At 40.2% G+C, this 19,336-nt stretch overlaps 2 protein-coding genes across 4 annotated transcripts in view; one reads left to right on the forward strand and one right to left on the reverse strand.

The window, feature by feature from the left end:
• Positions 1-5: 5 nt before the first annotated feature.
• PTRH2 (peptidyl-tRNA hydrolase 2) lies at positions 6-10,749 on the forward strand. Of its 2 annotated transcripts, none has more exons than XM_030881789.3 (2): positions 6-246; positions 10,120-10,749. In XM_030881789.3, exon 2 carries the CDS (start codon positions 10,120-10,122, stop codon positions 10,657-10,659), a length of 540 nt encoding a protein of 179 aa, XP_030737649.1. In that variant the 5' UTR covers positions 6-246; the 3' UTR covers positions 10,660-10,749. The 2 variants fall into 2 exon arrangements, with proteins under 2 accessions (XP_030737649.1, XP_030737648.1); XM_030881788.3 differs by having other exon boundaries at positions 11-227.
• CLTC (clathrin heavy chain) overlaps positions 10,118-19,336 on the reverse strand; it is a 66,291-nt gene continuing 57,072 nt past the window's right edge. For both annotated transcript variants that reach the window (XM_030881768.3, XM_030881769.3), the window contains 2 exons: positions 18,627-18,702; positions 10,118-16,259 (listed from right to left, as the gene is read on the reverse strand). In XM_030881768.3, the coding sequence (XP_030737628.1) occupies positions 16,135-16,259; positions 18,627-18,702 (201 nt within the window). In that variant the 3' untranslated portion in view covers positions 10,118-16,134. The remainder of the gene's footprint in view (positions 16,260-18,626; positions 18,703-19,336) is intronic.

Genomic DNA, 19,336 nt, shown 5'->3' on the forward strand with positions numbered 1-19,336 from the left:
CCCCCTCCTTTCGACCCCCTCAGCTGACAGTCGCGGGATTTCAGTTCGAGTGTGGGTTAGGGACTTGTGGGCGGGGCGAGAGGAAGAATGACTGTTCTCTTCGCGGTTCTTGATCCGGAACTTGTTGTCAAGGAACCCCGGAAGGGGTAACTCGCGCGAGAGAAGAGTCTGTTACCCAGAAGTGAGGAACACAAAGCCGCAGCTGAGTTGGAGGAGAGGTTTTCTAGGTAGGTCAGCCTCTCACAGGTAGGGGGATGTTCTTCATTTTGTCTCCAATTGGAATGTTTCTTCCTATCTAATTTTATAACCACCCCCTTACCCTTTCATCTTCTTCGTAAACTGTCTTCCGCCCAGTGGCCGCCGGAGCCACTGTTCCGGTTCGGCCAGTCGTCTTTTGGAAGAAAGGACCAAGCTGCTGGGGAGGGGAAGGACCCAGAATTTCTAGTTCCCAGGCAACGCCTCCATTGAGGCAGCATTGATGGATTCGTTCCGAATGTGAGAAAATACCGAGCAGGCCTCACACTCTGCTGAGTATTTATTGAGTACCCACAGCGTAGCAAGTTGTTGAGTCCTACGAGGAAAGAAAAGGCCTCCAAGAATATGATCGAAAAATTGCCTCCTTGTGTCACACAGACATAATGTCTAAAGGAGTATTTAATACGTTAACAATCCCAGGCACTGTACTAGACGTTGAGAATTATGCTCTACAGTGGTTATGTGTTATTGTTACAGCGGCTCTGGAAAGTAAATAATTAAGACTGACTGGGGGGTGGTAAAGACTTAAGAGACAGGTTCGGTTTGAACTACACCTTCATGGGTGAAGAGGATTTTTTGTGTGTTTAATTGGAGAAAATTATTTCAGGGAGAGATTGCTGCTTGAAAATACCTAGTCATTTGGTGTGGCTGAATAGTACACTGTGTAGCAGGAGAGGAGGATAAAGTAGGTTGAAACCAAATTGCGTAGTTCTTTGAATTCCTGCAAAGGGATTTATGTTTTATTGTTACCCCACCGAACTTGGGTCCACTCACCCAACGGGTAGCAAACGGGTACCCAAAGGGTACTAACACCGGGTTGTGGTGAAAGAAAGCACAGTCTTTATTGCAGGGCCCCAAGCAAGGGAGTGGGAGACAAGCTTCAAATCCACTCCAACTTGGTGTTTGAGTTAGGGTTTTTTTTAAAGGGGAAGAACAAAGAGGCTGGAATTAATCATCTTGTAACATTTCTGTGACTTTCCTTAATTGTAGTTTCAGGAGTCAGGATGTCTCTGGTTTATGATTCTCTGGCCAGGTGGTCTATGGCTCGAGGTCTGTTAGCTCATCTTGCCCTGGAGAAACAACCTGAGTGGTAGATGATATCTACAACAGCAGTTTTAGTGTATTGACAGTGTTATTGACAACAATTTTAGTCATCAACTCTGGTTGGTTAGTATTCAGTTAGTGCAGGGTTGAGGTCACCGCGGACAAGAAAAGGGATAAAGTTTTGGTTAGAGAGATTAATCATAAACTCGGTAAGGGACTCAGTTTTAGGGGGACTTGGTTTCCTTATTCCTTAGGCTTTTATCCAGTGATTTTCGAGCAGAGAAATTACAGGATCAGATTTGTGCTTTAGAAGTACAATTAATTATAATGGCAGATGGACTAGGATGAACTAGGGCACAAGTGAACCAAATATGGAAAGATTACAGGAAGTTTGAGAGGGAAGGGAAGATACTGAGTTCAGTGTAGGACACAGTTTAGACCACTTCATAGACATCTAAGTGGTAAAATCTAGCAGAAGTTGGAAGTTCAAGTGTGGTGCCCAGGGAGACGCTCTAGGAATCCTCAGCATTTGTTAATTCAGGAATGAGTGAGATTCTTCATTTCACAAACTATTTATTGTCTATCTCCTCCTACTAGATTGTTCAGTGCTCTTCTCCAGGGTCCAGAACTGTGCACAATAGGCCCTCAGTAAATATTGCTTGATTAATTGATTGAATGGAAAGAGAGTATATAAACCAGCACTGTCCAATAGAACTTTCTGCAGTCATGGAAATGTTCCATATCTCGCTAACTCATAGAGTGGCAGCTAGCCACTTTTAAGCTGTTGAGCTATTGAGCACTTGAAATATTGTTAAATGTAACTGAAGAACTGAATTTTCATTTAGTTTTAATTTAAGTTTAAATGACTACGTTTGGCTAATGGTTGCTGTATAGGACAACGTAGGTACAGACTGAAAAGAGGCCCAAATGTGTAAGCTTGGATAATACATACAGCAGGAGACAACAGAGGACATACAACCAGAAAGAGAGACTGGAAAAAAGGTATCAGAAAGATAGGATGATACTAGGGTGAACGTTGGGTTAAAGAATTCAAGGGAAGAAAGCTTAAAGAAAAGTTGTCAGTGAGTGGTGCAGAAAACTCAAGATGAGGCCTAAAAAGAGGCAGCTGCGTTTGGCAATTAACTGGTGTCTGATTCCTTAGCAGTTTCAGTTGAGTGGGGAAGGGAGACAGGTAACTGAAGAAGTTTAGAGATGAAGGGAAGAGGAAAAGTGAGGCAGTGGTTTAAGGGTCAAAGAGGAAGGATTTTTAGGTTGGAAAAGGCCAAGGAGCGGTAGCCAGTGGAACAGGATAAATGGGGGTAGCATGCCTCAGAAGGTAATGGAATCATGAGCATTGGTGAAAGAGGTTTAATCTGGCTGAGAAATTAGAAGGCACCAAGAGGAGGGTTTTATAGGACATGTTCTTTTGGCAGTGCCGTCATTGCCCGGGATTGTCTATGAGACTAAGATAGTTATTTTTACCTTAGTCTCAAGCACTGGGTTTATTGATACATGTTTATAATAGATATGCAGAAAAGGGGACAGGCTGAAACACTTTTTACAGGAGTTAGATGTTGATCTGATCAGGCTGATAGGAGATTAGAACATGGTAAAGAATAGAGATGCTAGTATTAATTTCAACATTTTAGAATTAGAGACCTCATAAGATATGGGACAGAAGTGATAAACAAGCTTGGTTATTTCTGGAACTTTTTCTGCTTTCTGTTTATGATGACTCTTACTGGTATATCTGTTTTTAAATAAAGCTGAGAAAATGCGAAACTTTCCATCATGACCTTTTAGACGAGTATGTTCAACATATACTCATGTGTAGTTCCTTTCTCCAGATAGTACCTGAGTCTGGTATGTGGGATATTTGGTTATTTTGCAACCTAGAAATTGGTGCAGAGAATCCTTCTAATTCTTGACATAGAAGTTTGTGTGTGTGTGTGTATTTATATATATATATATAATTGAATATTTGTTCTATTTGTAGTCTGGTTGTTAGATTATCAGAGAGAAGTCCTGCTGATATGTAAGCATCATGTAGTAACTAAATGATAGATGCATTATGAGATGATGTGGGTTCTAGTAAGAATTAAATTTTATTTTCTTTTTTTGTGGCTGCAAAGGCGTCTAGAGCCTTAAAGTACCATGTCAGTACAGCCTGTCACCATTTTAGGCACACCAGTGAAAGAGGACTGAAACTAGGTGCTGATGACTTAACCATTTATGATGGTCATTCCTTGTCATTCTCCTTTTATCCCTAAATGCTTGTTTCCTCAAGGTTCTGTTTAGCCATTTCTTCCCTCGATATACTTGACCCAGTGGCCTTACCCACTTTCATCACTTCAGTAATCTCAGTTATATATTAATTTCTTTTAAATATGTATTTCTAGCCTAAGCTTATCTTCTGACCTCTTAAATGATATATCTTTTTTTTTTTTTTCCTGGACATCTCAACCAGGATGTCTTTTGGTCAAACCAGACGTAATATATCTAAAACTGATTTTAGTATCTTTTACTTTCAAACCTTCTCTTTCACCAGAATCCCTTCATCAGTAAATAGTATACTTGCAATCTCCATTTGTTCAAATCTAGGTGTCATTCTAAACTTCTCCCTTTCTTTTATCATCAGACTTCCAGTGAGTCACCAAATCATACAGGTGTGCCTCAGCCACTTCTTTCCTTTCCCATTGTCACTACTGTTCTCTGAGTGACTGTCATCTCATCTAGACTACTGGGAAAGGCAACAGAGTAGTGTTAAGGACACAGGCTCTGGAGTCAGGCTACCATTTACTAGCTTTGTGAACTTGGGTGAGCTACTTATATTCTCTGTACCCCAATTTTCACATCTGAAAAAATGGGGATAATCTGTATTTACCTTAAAGGACTGTTGGGAACATTGAAGGAGACAATTCATGTAGAGTGTCAATACCTAATGTACACCTAATATAAAACCTAATTTAGCAATTTTTAACTGTTACTATGATTACATTATAGCAGCCTCCTGATCAATCCCCTGTGTCTGTTCTTACCAGCTTCTAATTCATTCTTTATACTGAAGTCCCAGGTGATCTCTTAGAAAACAAAAATCATTTCCCTGCAGCAGCTTCTCATTGTCCTTAAGGTAAATTCCAAACCATCTAACATGGCTTACAAGGCCTTCTGTGATCTGCCCTTCTTTCTCACTTTGTTCTCTGCAGCTCTTTCTCTCCACCTTCCAGCAGTCTGGACTGCTTTCAGGTCATTTGACATATTGTATTTCTCTCCTCTGGCCTGCCCACTTGGTGTTCTTTCTGCCTGAAATGATCTTCCATCCTTCTATCTTCTTACCGATCCTTTGTTGCATTTTAAATATTTCTTTGACGAGGCCTTCCCTGACCTCCTACACTGAGCTAAAGCACTTTATGTACTCCCCAACACCTTTTTTTAAAAAAATATTTATGTATGTATTTATTTATTTATGGCTGTGTCAGGTCTTAGTTGCGGCACGTGGGATCTTTCATTGCAGTGCGCAGGTTCTTCGTTGCGGCATACGGGCTTCTCTGTAGTTGTTATGCACGGGATCTCTAGTTGTGGCACGAGGGCTCAGTAGTTGCGGCTCACAGGCTCTCTAGTTATAGTATGTGGGCTCCAGAGCACGTAAGGTCTGTAGTTGCGGCACGTGGGCTCAGTAGTTGCAGCACGCAGGCTTAGTTGCCCCGCAGCATGTGGGATCTTAGTTCCCCAACCAAGTATCGAACCTGTGTCCCCTGCATTAGAAGGCAGACTCTTTTTTTTGTTTGTTTTTTTGTTTTTTGGCTGCGTTGGGTCTTCGTTGCTGCACGCCAGCTTTCTCTAGTTGTGGTGAGCAGGGGCTCCTCTCCGTTGCAGTGCGCAGGCTTCTCATTGTGGTGGCTTCTCTTGTTGTGGAGCACGGGCTCTAGGTGCATGGGCTTCAGTGGTTGTGGTGCGTGGGCTCAGGAGTTGTGGCTCAAGGGCTCTAGAGCACAGGCTCAGTAGTTGTGGCACACGGGTGTAGTTGCTCCTTGGCATGTAGGATCTTCCCAGACCAGGGATCGAACCCATGTCCCCTGCATTGGCAGGCAGATTCTTAACCACTGCACCACCAGGGAAGTCCTGGAAGGCAGATTCTTAACCACTGGACCACCAAGGAAGTTCTCCCTAATGCCTTTTCATAACATTTACCAGCCATGTAATTATTTGTCTTCTCCTCCACTCATCTCTGAACAACTGGCAGTGGCCTGTATTGTTCACCGTATTCCTAGTCTCACAAGGTATGTGTCTGGTACATAGGAAGTCAGCAAACATTTGGGTTTTTTTTAACTTCTCTTTGCCTCAGTTTCCTCATTTTCAATATATAGAATTAATGCTAACTTCTTACAGTTATGTCGATCAAATGACACAATACTTTCAAAGTACCACTGAAGCTTTGAGCTATGACAACATGAAGTTTTCTTAAAATAAAATGAAAGAAATTCAAAATTAGGACTGAGTCATCTCTAAACCACTACCAGAACATAAGCTCCATGAGAGAAGGGACTTTTTCTCCTTTGTGTGCTCCTGTATTCCCCCAGATCCTAGAGCAGAACCAGTTAATATTTGTGGGAGGAAAGAGGCAATATATCATAAAAATAAAAGAATTAAGAAAGCAGATGAGCTTAATGACACACTTCTGACTATAATTCAGATAACCTATTTCTGTAGCTACACTCGGGACTTTCCATCACGTTATAATGTTCCATTTCCAAACTCAAAACCCCAGACATCTCTCTCTAACCACAGCCATCTGCCTTTCCAGCTTACTTCCATCATACCTTTTCTTAATAGCATGTGCATATCCTCTGTCACCTTCCTGTCCTTAAATCATTTTATAAGAATGTGGATTTCATGGCTTATCATTTCAAACATTCTTGCCTTCACCCTAAATTCCCTTATGCCCCTTATCTTGGTGCTTACTCTTAGTAGAATTCAAACTTGGATAAATCCAACTATCTGTCGTAGATGGGGAGGATGAAGGAAGTATATAGGTACAGCAGATTTAGTTTATATGTTTGGAGGCAGAGGTTATGTGGTTTTAGTCTTCTGGCTTCTATTTTCTCTGTGAAGTATGAAGTCATCTCTTCTATATTTTTACCTATACTCAGGCTGCTAAGTACTGCTGGAGAAGATCATAACTGGTAGGTATGGTACCATTATAAAATCATTACTAATCCTAACCATGTTTTCAATGTTCCTCTGCAATCCTGCTGTGTTTTGCTGTAACTTTTATTTCAGTCTTCCTCTTCTCAACTTTGACTTTTGTACAAAATAACTCCAAGAAACAATTTCCTGCTTCCAAATCCACAGCCCTACCTGCATCTAAACCTGTCACATTGGGAAAGATGTCCCTTCTTTCCAAGACCAAATCTCTTCACAGGGACTTAGGTGCCTCCCACCTACTGCTTTGTATTATTAATTATTCTTTCCCTATCTTGAGCATCTACCTACCTTTTCTCTGGGTCCATCCATTAACATATAAATATGTTCAACATTTGTATATACTCATCTTTCCATCCTAAGAGGGAAAAAAAAACCTTTCCTTTTTCTTCACAGCCCCTTGTATCTGTTGCTTTTTCTTTCTGCTTTGCTTTCACTTTGTTTCTCTTTCTTGACCCCGCCTCAAACTACCTTCTGCCCCACAACTACCCCACATTAGTTTTTTCCCAAAACTAATGGACTGTCTCAGAGTGCTCTCAGCTTCTGGAAATACGTTCCTCACCACATTGTCCTGGTATTCCTGCCTCTGTATCTGTAAAAGTTGGCCATTTAAGAAGGCAGCTCCAGGGACTTCCCTGGTGGTGCAGTGGTTAAGAATCCGCCTGCCAATGCAGGGGACACGGGTTTGAGCCCTGGTCGGGGAAGATCCCACACGCCGCGGAGCACCTAAGCCCGTGCACCACAGCTACTGAGCCTGCGCTCTAGAGCCCACGAGCCACAACTACTGAGCCCGTGTGCTACAACTGCTGAAGCCCACGCACATAGAGCCCATGCTCCACAACATAGAGGAGCCACCGCAATGAGAAGCCTATGCACCACAGTGAAGAGTAGCCCCCTGCTTGCGCAACTAGAGGAAGCCCGTGCGCAGCAACAAAGACCCAACCCAGCCAAAAATAAATAAATTTTAAAAAAGAAAGAAAGAAAGAAAATAACAAGTGTTAGTGAGGATATGGAGAAATTGAACCATTTAAAAAAAAAAAAGGTAGCTCCAGACAGGATCCAACTAGAGAAGGAGATGCATGAACTACTATAAAATGCAGAGATTTTTTGGTAGGTGTTCAGAAAGCAACTGAATAGTAAAGGATTCTGATGGACTCCAAGGAAGTGGAGATACAGGTTTTATAAAATTAAGTAGCAATTTCAGGGAAATTAGTTTTGTTCTGGGGAGGGCAGGGTTTGAATTTGACATTGCAAATGTGGGGACATTGGGTTGTTTCACTTTTTTATTAACTGTACGTTTGACTTAGAAAAGCAAGATACATAGTATAGCAGTGTAATGTGTTAAATTATATTTTTATAGTTTGGAGACAAAAGAATTTATAGTCATTTTCTTTTCCTTCAGATATTAAGTGTACTCCATCATTCTCTAACAATTACTGAAGGTCTGTTAGCCCAATTTATCTCATAATCCTCCCAATCCTTCTTTGAGATCTGGAGACAGCCATGACTTATATGAAGATCTGTTTGCAAAGGCATTGGTTTTTTTGTTTCTGAATTAGAGACTTCAGTCATAAGGCACTAGAGAAGCGCTCTCAACCCTACCAGGCCCAACACACAGTTTTTAAAAAAATAAAGTCACTTGCAACGAATGTAAAATGATATAGCCATTTTAGATAATAGTTTGGCAGGTCCTCAAAGTTACAGAGTTGCTGTATGACCCAGCAGTGAGACTTCTAGGTATAAGCCCAAGACAAGTGAAAACAAATGTCCACACAAAAACTTGTATTTATAGCAGCATTATTAATAGTAGCCAAAAGGTAGAAACAACCCAGATGTCCATCAACTGATGAACAGATAAATAATATGTGGTATACCCATACAATGGAATATTATTCATCAGTAAAAAAAGGAATGAAGGGGCTTCCTTGGTGGCGCAGTGGTTGAGAATCTGCCTGCCAATGCAGGGGACACGGGTTCGAGCCCTGGTCTGGGAGGATCCCACATGATGCAGAGCAACTGGGCCCGTGAGCCACAACTACTGAGGCTGCGCGTCTGGAGCCTGTGCTCCGCAACGAGAGGCCTCAACAGTGAGAGGCCCGCGCACCGCGATGAAGAGGGGCCCCCACTTGCCGCCAACTAGAGGAAGCCCTCGAGCAGAAACGAAGACCCAACACAGCCAAAAACAAATAAATAAATTAAAAAAAAAAAAGGAATGAAGTATTGATACATGCTACAGTGTGGATGAACCTTGAAAATATCATGCTGGATGATAGAAGCCTGAAACAAAAGGCCACATATTGTATGGTTTGATTTATATGAATGTCCAGAATAGGCAAATCCATAAAGACAAAGTAGATTAGTGGTTACCAGAGACTGGGTGAGGGAGAAATGGGAAGGGACTACTAGTGGAATTAGATAGTGGTGATGGTTGTACAACATTGTAGATATATTAAAAAACACTGAATTGTATGCTAAAAAGGTGAATTTTGTAGTATGTGAATTACATCTCAAAAAGTTTGATTCCCTATATTCTCATTTTAAAATATTTGATAACATTGCATACTTTGCCTACCATATAATTTCAAAAACATTAATATGTTCTAATTTTAACAAAAAAGAGAATAAAAAAGAACTTTATGGTAAAATATGTATTTCTAGGACTGCCATCTATGCCACACAGATTATGCACTGTACAATTCCAAGGGCACCACTTGTAAGTTCTACAAACATGATGGCCCCATGTATTTCAATGTATAAATGCTTAGATACTATTTATTCCACTAGAAGAAACTGATGACTGTTTGTGCCTATACACTGAAGCGTCATGAATCCAACAGTCTCAAATGTAGACTGATATAAGTGCTTTATTGATGATTCAAATACCATGAACAGCTTTGCTGGGGTAATAGGAATTTCTAACATAATAAGGATAAAGGATTATCTTCCTTTGATTTATATGATAGTTATACTACTGGTAAATTGAGTGTTAAAACTATGCAAAAAATACTTTGTGTTCGTATGCAAAATGAAATTGGGTTCTACTCTCAGACATTAATAGTTTTTCATCTACAGTAATGTCCAGTGGGACAAATCTTCACGTGTAAGGCTTTTAGCATTCCATGCCAAGGTCTAGTAAATGTCAGCAGCGCACCTCACTCCAGGCCCGTTGTTGTGACAACCAGGAACTTCTCTGAGGGGTTGGTACCATCCCCATTAAGAATTAATGCAGTACGAAGACACAAGTAAATAAGCACTCACTATATTCCAGAAAGAGTGAGTTAATCTTGGTTTCTCTAGATCCTTTAGGCATCTTGGTAAAACAGAACATTTCCTTTCTCCACAAGACTTAGCAAAAATTGAGGAACGGAGCTTTGTTGTATCCAAGAAAGAGATGTACTCCTCACATTGAGATTCAAAATGACCTAAACTGCTTCACCTGTATTGAACCTTTTCTAGTACGCAGGGGAGAAAAAATAGTACATGCCTAAGATCCAAAACATATTTTGCCTTTTTTCTGGATGAATTAAAATATTGCTGCTTATATACTGTCAGGATGTTTTATCTGATAAGCCTGTAACTTTCCACTGCTAGATAGTGACAACTTTCTTTTCCTTTCAGATGCTCTCCAAACCCTTGGTTATGGAATATTTGACTAATCCTGGTGCACTCAGCATGGCTGCCGGCATTGCTTGTGGCATGTGCCTGGGCTGGAGACTCCGAGAACGCTTTAGAATGATCCCCAAGAGCTCAGTGAGCGAGACAGACACTGACACCAGAACAGAAGCAAGCATCTTAGGAGAGGGTGGGGAGTACAAAATGATCCTTGTGGTTCGAAGTGACTTAAAGATGGGAAAAGGGAAAGTGGCTGCCCAGTGCTCTCATGCTGCTGTTTCTGCCTACAAGCAAATTCGAAGGAGAAACCCTGAATTACTCAAACAATGGGAAAACTGTGGCCAGCCCAAAGTGGTGGTCAGAGCTCCTGATGAAAAAACTCTAGTTGAATTATTGACCCATGCAGAAATTCTGGGACTGACTGTAAGTTTAATCGAAGATGCAGGACGTACTCAGATTGCACCAGGCTCTCGAACTGTTCTAGGAATTGGGCCAGGACCAGTAGACCTAATTGATAAGGTCACTGGCCACCTAAAACTTTACTAGGTGGAATATTGTATGATGATGGTCATCCCACCACCACAAGGGGTTGAAACTGTCAAATTCTAACAATAAAAGCTGAGTTTCTTCCCCCAACTTATGTATTCTTGAGATGAAAATCCATTCCTGTGTTCTTCTATCATGTACTTGGCCTGGTTACACAGTTATCTTGCGCTGAAAAAAAAAAAAAAGTTTGGTTAATAAATAGTCCTGGTGGTTCAAGAGATGGGTGCTGAAACAAGAAATATTTAAGATGAGAGGCAAAGGTCACAATAAAATTGATTACGAGGTGGGAAACAGCATTTCCTATGTGTGGTTTGGTCCCTTTGTGTGTTAATAGCTCTTCTATTACCCACCTTGGAGGATCAGGGGTCAGGGGTACTACCATTAGGTGCAAACTGTAGTTTGTTTTTCCTGCCTTCAGTTTTTGTATGACTGCCTATATTATTAATAGATCATGGGTTTAAAATCTAACTTTGTCTTAAAGCTGAGGTTTTATAGCACTGATATAACCCACCCGTGCTGTGTTTCATGTTCACTCCCTAACCCACACTGGCTAAAGTTTCTCAGCAGTGGTCCTACATCTCCTTAGTTCCCCCCTTTCCTAACAATGAAGGCATTGAAACTTGCGAAGTGACTTATATGGACCTTGAAGGTGATAATGGGCCCACGTAGGAATTTATGGTAATTGTAAAGTGAATGTAGCTTAGCCCAACATCCCACTATTTCTTTACCTAGAACTTAAGAACTGGACAATTATTTAAGGGCACCTTATTTCCCTTTTGATCGTTATACACTTAGCATGACATAATTCCAATAATTACGTTATACCAGCTGCCCAGAATATGAAGGTTCCAGCTCCCAAGAGCCACATAGCTTCCTGACTGCTTTTTTGCAAAAAGGGATCCTGACAGGATTTCTAGTTTCAGTATATCCCTAAGAACTATGATGATGTCAGGGAGAATTTTGGTAACAGGCACATGTTAAGTGACTGCAGCTCTCCATGGTTAACTTCAGCAATTAGCATTAGTTAGCAGTTAACTTCAACGTAGGCAGTAATATAGCACAACCGCAAGCTCCAAGGTCAGTGGAGTCTGGGCAGAACACTAAAGACTACTGCAGCCAGTCTTAAAGGTTCTATTTTGTCAGTTTTATAGTTTACACTGGCATCTGACAGCACAGAAGAAATTGTAACTGTGAAGGATGCTACAATAGCAACTGTTTCTAAATAGAATGTTTATACTGGATTGGAAAGTGATGCAACAGCATGTAACTGAGTTGAAAAGAACCCAATCCTAAATGTATGATTCTGGCTTCGGTAATTTCTGAGGCTTGCCTCAGAGACTGATGGTTCTAGGTTCAAAAGTGCATTCCCAACAGGATGGCCTGCCGTGGCTGATATAAGTATTATTTTAATAAATCATGGCATATCTACTAGGATGAATAGTACACAAATTCTGGTAGTTATGGAAACATCATGTTTGTTTTCTAGCTCACCTGTACTTTCATATTTATTTTATAGGGTTCATAATCTTATGGTTCACAAAGTATACTCTGCAGAGCCCTTGGGGTCTCTAAGACACTTGCAGGGGGTCAAAACAATTTTCCTAATACTAAGACATTCTTTTCCTTTTCCACTGTTTTGACATTGGCAGTGATGATAAAAAGGCAATGGTGGGTAATACTGCTGGCACCTTTCACAAATCAAGGCAGGGGCACCTACCTGTACCAGTTGTCATTGTAGTTTTCACTACCCTACACTTAGTTTAAAAAATTTCACTTCATGTCCTTGAAGAAGCAGTAAAAAATTATTAAATTTGATCCTTGACTGTTTGTTTTTATATTTTATGTAACATCAAACGCTTCTGGTGCACACTGAAGTGTGACTGTCATCTTGAGGAAAAACACTTGTGGCTGAGTCCTGAGCTGAACTAGCTGCTTTTGTCATCAAACATTTTTACTTGCAAGAACTGACAAAATCTAGTTAACCAGACCTGGATGTTTGGCAGATATAACTACAAAAAGAGTCCACATTTCAACTAACCACAAGTATCTGGAAAAGCTATTAAAATACTCCTTCCTTTCCTTATTAAATATCTGTATGAGGCCAGATTTTCTTCATATACTTCAAAACATAACAGATTGAATGCAGAAGTAGTTATGAGAGTCCAGCAGTCTTCTGTTACAACAAACTTTAAAGAGACTTGTAAAAAATAGTACAATGCCATTCTTCTTGCTTCACTTTTGGTTGGGGAAATATGGTTAATTCATTATTGCTTACGTTAACGTTCAATGAGTTTATTAGTCATATTTAAATGGTTAATAGTTTAAAAAAATTGTTTTAACTACTAAAATACAGTAAGTATGAATAGATAAAACCCCACATAAACTAGAGCTCTTTGGGATCTTCAGTAATTTGAGTATAAAAAGGATCCTAAGAAGAAGTTTGAGAACCGCTACAGCAGCGGTCCCCAACCTTTTTGGCACGAGGGACTGGTTTCATGGAAGATAATTTTTAAACGGACTGGGGTGGGGGCAGGGGGTGGTTTTGGGATGATTCACACACATTACATTTATTGTGCACTTTATTATTATATTGTAATATATAATGAAATAATTATACAGCTCTCTATAATGCAGAATCACTGGGAGCCCTGAGCTTGTTGTCACTTGCCACTCATAGGGTTTTGATGAGAGTCTGCAGTCAAACCTCTCTGCTAATGATAATCTGTACTTGCAGCCGCTCCCCAGCGCTGGCATCACTGTCTCAGCTCCACCTCAGATCATCAGGCATTAGATTCTCACAAGGAACACGCAACCTAGATCCCTTGCATGCACAGTTCACAGTAGGGTTCATGCTCCTATGAGAATCTAATGCTGCTTCTGATCTGACAGGAGGTGGAGTTCAGGTGGTAATGCGAGCAATGGGGAGTGGCTGTAAATACAGGTGAAGCTTCACTCTCTCACCCACTGCTCACCTCCTGCTGTGAGGCCCCATTCCTAACAGGTCCCCAGGTGTTGGGGACCCCTGCATGACAGTGAGAATATCTGCATGACTAAATCAATTTATGGAAAATTAAAGCAGCCCTACTTGGAGATCATCAGTCTCTTGCTATTGTACCAATGTCTGTTGAAATGACTGTCAACAATTATCAGATTTTTTTTTTGGTATAATGTCTATATTTGGATACTAGGGAGGAAGAGGAAGAAGTGTTCTTCCTAGGGAGGCAGATAACTGTTTACCTCCTGAAAAGTTTCCTATGAATCTCTTGCCCCTTCTTCCCTCCTGTTTCAGTTACCTTTAGAGAGTGGTAAAGAACTCTTAGTACTCTTGGTTTTGTTTTTAGTTCCTTCTCCCAGACCATCGACCATCATCCTATTCAGAGGAAAGTTAGGGAAGATCCCTTAAATTACAGTTTATTACCAATTCATTGTCTCTTATTGTACAGCACTTACTACTGCCCAGTATTGAGCTAGGTGTTTTGTAATTTAAACATACTCCTACAAATAATCCTGAAAATTACTCATAGTGTTAACTTACAGGTGAAGGAACAAGCTCAGAAGTTCAGCTTGCTCTCAATTTGAACCTAAGTTATATCCTGCATCAGTTTCCCTTTCTACTGTAGCCCATTATGGATGGTTTTAAGGGGCAACTCAGTATCACAGACATAGCACCAGATTAAAACAAGGCTTCAAAAAACAAACAAACAAAACTCTTTAAGTATGCTGTAAGAAAACCTTTACTAAAGTATTTTAACTTGTTTCTATTAAATGGGAAGGGAAAAGAGAAAAATCTCTTGATTTTGACAAAGATGAAGGAAGGGGGCTGAGATCCAGGAGAAACAACAGGATGCCCAGGACCTGAGCAGCAAGGTGTTTTCCCTATGACAAGCCAAGGAAGGAAAAGGGATTTTTTCAACTAATACTATAATTTCCTATAGGAAGATTGGGGGGTTGGGAGGAGGTGAAGGTGGGGAAAAGCAGGAGTTCTAAGTTTTAAAAAAACATTCTGTGGAGTTTATGGTCAATGGCTTGACCTAGAGTTACAGAACAATACAAAGCTAGGTTAGGGGGCTCTAACTATTGAGAATTAACAGTGAAATGAACTTAGAGTAACATTCTCAGCCATAAGCAAAAAAACTTGAATTCAAACACTGGTTTAAAAGCAATCAACTTAAAATACCCACAATTTGGGGGCCTTTACAATTCATGCTGAAGAACAGCATGTTAACTACATGCTTGTATAGTCTTACTTCAATATAATTTAACATCCATGATCTCTTCATAAATGAAATACTTAGATAAACACCTAAAGTGCCCCCTTGGTTAAAATGATGGAGGTAGTAGAAGTGTAGCCCACTTCAGCACTGACTGGTTCTTTAGACAACTGCATGTACCTTATTAACTACTGGAGTGCACGCAGTGTAATGCAGTGTTTTCACACGTCCCAATCTTCATTCCACTTTTGCTCTCATGCCTTCCTATACTGCCTCAGTATCCAATATGAAATGGTTCTTTTGGTTTAAGTTTGAGAGATATTTAAGTAAAACTGCCATTCTACATGTTATTTCCACAGTCCAGTAATTTATTTTAAATTTGAGTAATTTCAAATTCCACAAACAAAACTGAAGAACAGCAATATTTTGTTTGAATTCTTTCTTCTGTACACTCAGTGATCTAAAACACCACAATATCCAACATACACAAACCTCAGGGAAGGGTTAGTAAATACACACAGATTGGAATCATGGTGCTCTTTGTTCCTGAATGGAATGGTCCCACAAAAAAAGCACAGGATACAGCACAACATAAGGGCACCTGTTACATATGAAGTGAGCAAAACCACACTAGCATTTTCTATATGTGTAATGAGGAAACCTGCATAGGTTAGAGGGCCTTTTACGCTCATTTAAAAGTCAGGCAAGTTGTCTGTAATGCATTTTTCAAACAATTTGGAGAGCACTGCAGTCCAGTGTAGGATATGCTGATTAGTGTTGTCTTTGTTGGCATTGACAGTCTTGCATGGTCACATACCAATATTTCTGCTTTAGCTTTTCTTTGAATAAAAGAGATTTAAATGCATTTAGACAATACATACTGTAAGCTGTTTACATACACTAAATTTAAGAGATTCAATATTAGAGTTTTTTTTTTTCTTTAAACACTACGGAGTGCAAATCAGGTTCTTCACAACAGATTGAATATTAAGCACTTCTTCAAAGAATGAGGGGGAAGAAAAAAAGCCCAAGTGAATAAAACACTGAAACTATTCCCCTTTGAAAATAAATTCTAAAATGATGTGGAATGTGAAATAAGCTTTTAACATACGTGATCCAAGTTTACAGTTAGAAACAAAAAGTAGTCCTTCATGAAATAAAGGTTACAAGAACATGTGCCTGTTTTCCCCCGTTATAAACTGAGAAGCGGGTAGAGACGATGTTTCGGTACGAAAATAGGCGACTACAGGATCAGCTTTCCGTCTCACATGCTGTACCCAAAGCCAGGCTGTGGCTGCCCATAGGGTGGTGCAGTATAACCATAACCAAAAGGTGCCTGGGGAGGGACTGCAACACTGGGTCCTGCTGTCAGCATCAACTGGGGCTGACCTACAGAAGAAAACAAAAAGGAGCAGGGGTGGGGGGCAAGGAGGTGGGAGAAACTGTTAGCATCGTAGGATGATCACACCCCAGTCTCCCTACTCTAGCAACATAATTCATTCTACTTTGAATGAATTTTGTGGGGGCACTTCTGCCTGTCTCAATTTCACCATGACAGTCACCCTGAGAAGGGTCCTGCCTAAACAGCCAACAAAAACCGTGCAGGGCTGAAGGCCAGAACTGTAACAGTGATTATGTTACTTCATACATCATTTAAAGCAATAAGCACATGCATGCTCGACATGCTTAGGCAAGACATCTAGCAATAAGCCTGTCACCACACGGTGTTTGCACATTTTATTTGGTGACAATATAATTAGCACAGGGGAACAATTTTTTAACAGATATATTTTTAACACAACTGAACTTTTATAGTTAGATTTAAATTCCTGATTTGGACATGTCTAAATGGTAACAAAACCAAATGCATTTCTAGCAAAGTATCCAGTACTAAAAAAAAAAAGAAGTCAAAGACAAGGCATATTCAAATATGCATTAGGTGTGAAATACATTAGAGGATACAACCTCTTTCAAATACTAAGTTAACACTCTCATGAAGTTTAAATAGTTATTGACACATACAGGAAACGACCTGTTGAGAATCTGGCTTATTTAGAGGGAGAATACACCTAACACCTCTCCCCACCCCCTGCAAAAGAGGTACTACTCTTAATCTCCCACTATAACGTAAACCTAGGGCGAGATTTCTCCCACAAGTAACCTCATGTCTCTCCTTTTTTGTGAATAACAACCAAAACCGTCTTCAGTGAGTGAACTCTTCAGGAACCAGCAGTTTATTAAAAAAACACTTCTAACCTTGATACTGACATCTACCTTGAAATTTCAACCCCATTTTCTTTTTTTTTTTTTAACAACATAAGCATTTTATTTTTTCATTAAGCTTCTTAGTTTCTTAGTATCACAATGGAATGATGAGAAAACAAGAACAACAAAGAAAAACCCCATGAGTCTGCAAATCTCTGACAAACAGCAGAGACTTCAAGGCAACTGAGGGGGAGGGAAGGAGAGGCTTGAAAGAAGTGCCAAAGTAGTGCCACATCATGCCTCTCCTTAGCCGGCTGGGCAGGTGGAATGGTGAGAAGGTGGCACTGTCACAGCTGTCCTTGGCTCAACCCCATTTTCAACTGCCTACAAGCACTGACTATGCATTTAAATACCCTGAAGATAAGCCAAATTCAGTAGATGCCCCCCAATTATTACATCCACCCTGTTTTTGTTTCTACTGTTTCCTATATCAAATATGTCAAACATCTTGCTCCCATCTCTAAGAATCTACTTTATGTTCTCCAACTTTATCAAAACTACCCTGTCCTCTAAATTCCCAAAGTCCTTATCTATAGTAAAAAAGAGATAATGGCATAAGAGATTTGTATACTATCATTCCCTTTAGCAGGTTGAGATACAGCAGCCATAATTTTATACCCTCCTCCCAACACCACCTGCTTAAAGTGCTGTAAACTATACCCTTCAAATTCGTTGCTCAAATCAATCTGTTCACCATGAGTGAAATGGAAAGGGGAAGTATTTCAGAAAGGCACATGTAAGAAGAAATTAAATTGCCTTAAATATTCACTGAGAGTCTGAAGATCCTATCTCTCTGGAAAGTTCTCAAATGGAAATGCTATCCAGTTCTCTGTCCTAGTCAGAATTTAAAGAGATGTACTATTTCTGTAAAGTACACTTAAGATGACCTTGGCATGTTCTCTCACCTTTTGTACTTCTGAAAATTGAGCTCACCAACACATCTTTCTCAATAATTCATGAATAAGCAATCAGTGACCAGGCATTAGGTAAATTAGGTTATGATCTCAACTGACTTTTTTTTTTTTGTGGTACGCGGGCCTCTCACTATTGTGGCCTCTCCAGTTGCGGAGCACAGGCTCCAGACGCACAGGCCCAGCAGCCGTGGCTCACAGGCCTAGCCGCTCCACGGCATGTGGGATCTTCCCGGACCAGGGCACGAACCCGTGTCCTCTGCATTGGCAGGCGGACTCCCAACCACTGCGCCACCAGGGAAGCCCCAACTGACTGTTTTTTGAGATTACCTTTGCATTTAAGATTATCTTAGTGAGTAAAGCAACAGAAAAAAAAAAAAAAAAAAAAGATCATCTTAGTGAATAATGTCAATGCCCGCTTTAAGACTGTTTTCAGAAAAAAAATAATAGACTTATTCCTTAACTCAGTGAGTTTTTTGCACTTTAGAGCTTACTACATTTCTATTTTGAGATAGAATCCCCACAGAATGAACTGTTTGTCTACTATATTTCTGTGAGGTTAAAGAGAGAAAGAGATTACCATAAACAATAGGTTGAGTCTCTGTAGCTTGTTCTTCTTCTTTTCTCAGTGATTCTGAAGCATCTAATTTATCCACCTGGAGAAAAACAGGGAATGGTAATTAGCACCTCAAAAGTATTATAAACCTAGTTTATGGCAGAAAGTGGAAAAGCCTTAGTATGTTAAATTTTGTCAAAATAAAACAGACTAGAGTAGAAAGAACATTCTCAGCCCCCCTAAAATTCAATGGCAATGTTCATACTTCAGTCAAGGTGATTTTTAGCACTGTCATTATAAACCCTCAGGAAGGAGGGATTTATAAATGCCATAAAAGCTCACGCCAGGCTAAAACTGGGCATGCTAGGATGCAGCCAGCCTGAGGGAGGGAGACAACGAGAAGGAACCACTTTCTCAAATGAAGTTTAAACCCTATCAAAGATAATAATAATGAACTCATGACCTGGCAAGACTTCCCTCCCCAAAGGAAATGGTATTCAAAAAAGTGAAATGAGTCTAGTGACTGGATAAGCACTTGTGCAGAATGAGCTATCTTTTGCCAACTGTGCACAGCTTCTGTCAATACTGATTACGTGTGGACTGAAGTTTAAGATTCAAGTGGCTCCACATTCAATCTTTTTATATAAAGACAGGCTGCATGTGTTGATGCTCTGTTTTCTAAGAAGGAACTAGGAATGCCTGATTTTCCCCCAACTTCTTTGAGGAAGACATTT

This window comes from Globicephala melas, chromosome 20, assembly GCF_963455315.2.
Source record: "Globicephala melas chromosome 20, mGloMel1.2, whole genome shotgun sequence".
Taxonomy (NCBI): domain Eukaryota; kingdom Metazoa; phylum Chordata; class Mammalia; order Artiodactyla; family Delphinidae; genus Globicephala; species Globicephala melas.